This window comes from Phoca vitulina, unplaced genomic scaffold (assembly GCF_004348235.1).
Source record: "Phoca vitulina isolate PV1807 unplaced genomic scaffold, GSC_HSeal_1.0 scaffold14, whole genome shotgun sequence".
Taxonomy (NCBI): Eukaryota; Metazoa; Chordata; class Mammalia; order Carnivora; family Phocidae; genus Phoca; species Phoca vitulina.
In genome coordinates, this window is record NW_022589717.1 from 38,050,849 (window position 1) to 38,055,131 (window position 4,283).

The 4,283-nt window shown below is 45.2% G+C and overlaps 1 protein-coding gene across 1 annotated transcript; it reads right to left on the reverse strand.

Moving 5' to 3' along the window:
• Positions 1-934: 934 nt before the first annotated feature.
• Positions 935-3,787, reverse strand: TKTL2 (transketolase like 2). The gene has a single exon (XM_032412731.1). The coding sequence runs from the start codon at positions 3,563-3,565 to the stop codon at positions 1,688-1,690; it is 1,878 nt and encodes a 625-aa protein (XP_032268622.1). The 5' UTR covers positions 3,566-3,787; the 3' UTR covers positions 935-1,687.
• Between the last annotated feature and the right edge of the window lie 496 nt (positions 3,788-4,283).

Below are 4,283 nucleotides of genomic sequence, written 5' to 3' on the forward strand. Positions count from 1 at the left end.
TGATTGATGTCACTAGATGGGAATGACTATATGGAAGATCTGCAGTTATAGATTGTGTGCTAGAAGTACAATTAAATGGATTTTTTTTGTAAGTGAGGTAATTTTTTTCTTATTTGTAGTTCTGAATTTCTACAGTGATCCTATAGCAACTGTTTCTATTTTTACAAAATAATTTTTATATCTTATGAAATAAACAGAGCAATTACCATGATCAATTTTCAAAAGAAGAAACCAGAACCAGCTCAAAGAAAAAAGGCACTAGTAGAATGAGCAGGCCCTGATTTCTCTTATTCCCAGGTTAGTGTTTTTTGGTCTCTACCATACCTTCTAGAACAATTCCTGAGACGAATTTGTTATGCCTCCAAAGAACTTAATGAGGGCACTTAATGAAAGCAATAAAAATACAAAACTAATTACTTGCTATACCAGAGTAATTTTAAAGATCTACTTATTTTAGAGAGAGAGAGAGAGAGAAAGTGTGAGGGTGTGGGAAGCAGAGGGAGACGAGAGAATCTCAAGCAGACTTCCTGCTGAGTGCAGAGCCCTGAGGCCGGCTGGATCTCAACCCTGAGATCTTGACTGGACCCAAAATCAAGAGTAGGATGCTTAACTGACTGAGCCACCCAGGGGCCCCTGATATACCAGAGTAATTTTAAATTTAGTTTTGGACCTCAGGTCTACCTTTAATTTACCTGTTACTTTTTTTCTTGTATTCCAGCCAAATAATTTATGCTCTCACAACTAAAAGTAGGGAGTCTGTTTAAGAGATGGCTTTTCAGCCCACACATTTTTCTCTAGTAATTTACCTCCAGCCTCGACCTTTTTCCAGAATTTCTGTTGGGGGGACATGCCTCTTTCTGCTTGTGGTCTAGATAGACTATCAAAGAGAAACAAAATCACACATCCATGGAACAAACTAAATAAAGCTGTTGGTTTTTAAATGCTTTATTACATCGATGTTAGTATCCTTAGATGAATATAATCAGATTAGCAATGTTTTGGTCACTGAGAAAATGAAACATTTCTGAAAACTCACAAGACAGTGTAGCATGCAGACTAGAACTAGTTATGCTTTCATCTCTTTATGGAACAGTCACCTCAAGCAGTACAGTACATCATAAGAGCCCTTACTGCTGCTCTACAGCTTCTAAACCGCAGAGGAGAGATGAGACAGACATCAGAGGAAATTTCAAGGCAATTGCAGTCAAACATTATCCAGGAAGCTGCAGGTAGGACAGCATTACATGAAAGCTCGAACTTGCTTCAAAACCTGGCCTACTGAAGTATACAATTAAATTCACATTTTTTTTTAACTTTTAAGGAAATTACACACATTTAGGAACCTGTTATCTCTATGCTGATTCCCAATCCAGTTATTTGTAGTCTTACAGAAAACTTTGTATTAGGTGGCTGTTTTGTTATTTTGTTACTTGGAATGTTATAACCTACTTTCATTAAAAAAATGAGAGTGACATCTGTATACAGAGTCACAGTTTAACAGAAAGGTAGTTAACTTGAAATTTTGAATTAGGAATGAAGAAAGGTGTTCAATGTCTCCTTTAAAAAAAAGCACAATGGTATAGATCTAAATGATGGCTTAGTAACAACCATGAATGTAGTAATATAAAGATGCCAGTGTTTTAAGACCAAAGCCAGATAACAGACTAACTCTAAGAAATCAACTGTTTTAGTTCATTAAAATATCTTTCACAGCTGCTGTGATGTGTCTGGCACTGATTCCAAATTTATCCAGCAATTCACTAGGTTTCCCACATTGAGGCGCTTCTGACACTGCCAGCTGATGAACAAGGATGTCAAGCTCCCCAGAGACGGCCGCACACACAGCTTCTCCAATGCCACCTTCCCGGTAGTGATCCTCCACTGTGATAACCTGACCGCCTGTAGCTTTTGCATTGGAGATGATGTTGGCAGCATCCAGGGGTTTAATGGTAAATGGGTCAATGACACGGATAGAAATACCTTGTTGAGAAAGACTGTCAGCAGCTGCTAAGGCTTCATGCAGAGTAACTCCAGCTCCAATAACTGTGACTTTGTCATTGACACTCTGGCGGATGACTTTGGCCCGTCCAATCTCAAAATTTTCTTGTGGGGTATAAATAACTGCAGTTTCTGGTTGGCTGGTCCGAATGAAGCACATCCCTTTGGTATTGGCAGCCAGATAAACAGCATACTCTGTTGAGATAGCATCACTGGGATAGAAAACAGTACAATTGGGAATGCTTCGGAACATGGCTAGGTCCTCCAGGGCCATCTGGGAGGGTCCATCTTCACCGCTGGATACCCCACAGTGGGAACCAATAAAATTGATATTGGCTTGAGATATGGCTCCCATCCGTATCTGATCGAATGCTCGGGTCAAAAAGGCAGCAAAGGTACTAACAAAAGCAATGGTTCGGCCGCGTGTGGCACAGCCTAGTGCCACACTCACCATGTTTTGCTCAGCAATAAAACACTCAATAAAACGCTCAGGGTGTTCTTCGTGGAATATCTCGGAAAAGGTGGAGTTCTTTGTGTCACCGACCAAGACAATAACTCTTTCATTTGCGTGGCCCAGTTTAGCCAAAGCCAAACCAAATGCTTTCCTAGTAGCTATCCTGTCTCCAACTACATAATCAGGCAGACAGGTCATTTTCATATTCCTGATGCTGATCTGAGGTGAGTCTTCAATGGGAGGTTTTGGTGTGAGATTCCTGTTGGTCTGTATCTGACTCTCAATTAATTTGATGATGGCATCTACTCTTTCTTTCGGCATCGGCTTTCCATGCCAATTTTCTGCATTCTCAATATTTGGAATACCTCGGCCCTTGAAGGTCTTCGCAACTATGGCAGTGGGCTTGTTCTTCACTTGAGCCGCTTGCCAAAACGCTTGGCACAATGCCTCCACATCATGGCCATCCACTGAGTAAGTATTCCACCCAAAGGCTTCGCAGCGATTCTGATAGATGTCTGTGCAGTGCTCAAGAGGCGTGACTCCACTCTGGCCGAAGCGGTTCACGTCGAAGACTGCCACCAGATTGTCCAGACTGTAGCGAGAAGCAAAGGCCAGAGCCTCCCAGACAGAGCCTTCTGAGGACTCGCCATCCCCCATGAGGCAGAACACCCGGTAGCTGGCCTTGTCAAGGTACTTGCCGGTGTACGCCATTCCACACGCGGCACCTAATCCTTGCCCGAGTGACCCTGTTGCCACATCAACAAACGACAGCCGCGGGGTGGGATGTCCCTCCAAGTCACAGTGAATTGTCCTCAAGCTCAGCAAGTCGGATTCGCGGATGTTGCCCACCTCTGCCCAAGCGGCATAGAGGATTGGAGCAGCATGGCCCTTGGAGAGGACGAATCGGTCGTTGTCGGGGTGTTCCGGGTCTGTCCGTTTATACCTCATGGTGTGGAAGAAGAGCACGGACATGATCTCAGCGGCGCTGCAGCACGAAGTGGGGTGGCCGGAGCTGGATGCACACGTGGCCCTGATGGAATGGATTCGCAGGCGGTTGGCCGCGTCCCGCAGCACCTGCACCGTGCTCCCATCGGGCTTGGAGTCGTCTGCCATGACTGCGCTCTCGCTGGTTTCCTCAGAGCAAAAGCGGCCGCTGCACCGCCTCACAGTTCTGTCGTGCGACCACCACGCCCTGGTCCGGCCTCCTCTGGGAAACGAGCTCCGCCAACGGCCGGCGCGCCTCGAGAGGCTTCGTTGTGACGCTCGGGCCTCGGGGGTCGCGCTGCGTCTCCGCCCCTGCCGCGCGCTGCCGTGTCCTCCCGCGCGCCGCCGTGTCCTCCCGCGCGCCGCCGTGTCCTCCCGCGCGCCGCCGTGTCCTTCCGCGCACTGCCGTGTCCTCTCGCGCGCCGCCGTGTCCTTCCGCACCCAAGAGAATGGATTATTTTATATTAATTTTGTCACTTGCATGTTCAACATTATTAAAAATAATTAAATTTCTTTACACCTTTCCTCATGTTATAAATTCAAAAGCAGTCATTCTTATTGCCATGAACTATAGGAAGCTATTTATGAGGTTGTGCTTTTCTTTTAATGCATTCAGCATGTATCCAAGAGTACAAAGAAAGCCTTAATAGAAATGAGCATTAATAGAAATGAGCCAAAGTCGCGTTCAGTCTAACCAATATGGCAACACTATGCCAACAAACACTTTCTCAGAGCAACTGAGAATGCTGGCTCTGGATCACAGATAGAAGTACAATGCCTCATTTGACCAAAACTTGCCGGAAGAACAAATCTAAAAGCACTGAATTTCCCCAGTAGACCCTAAAAT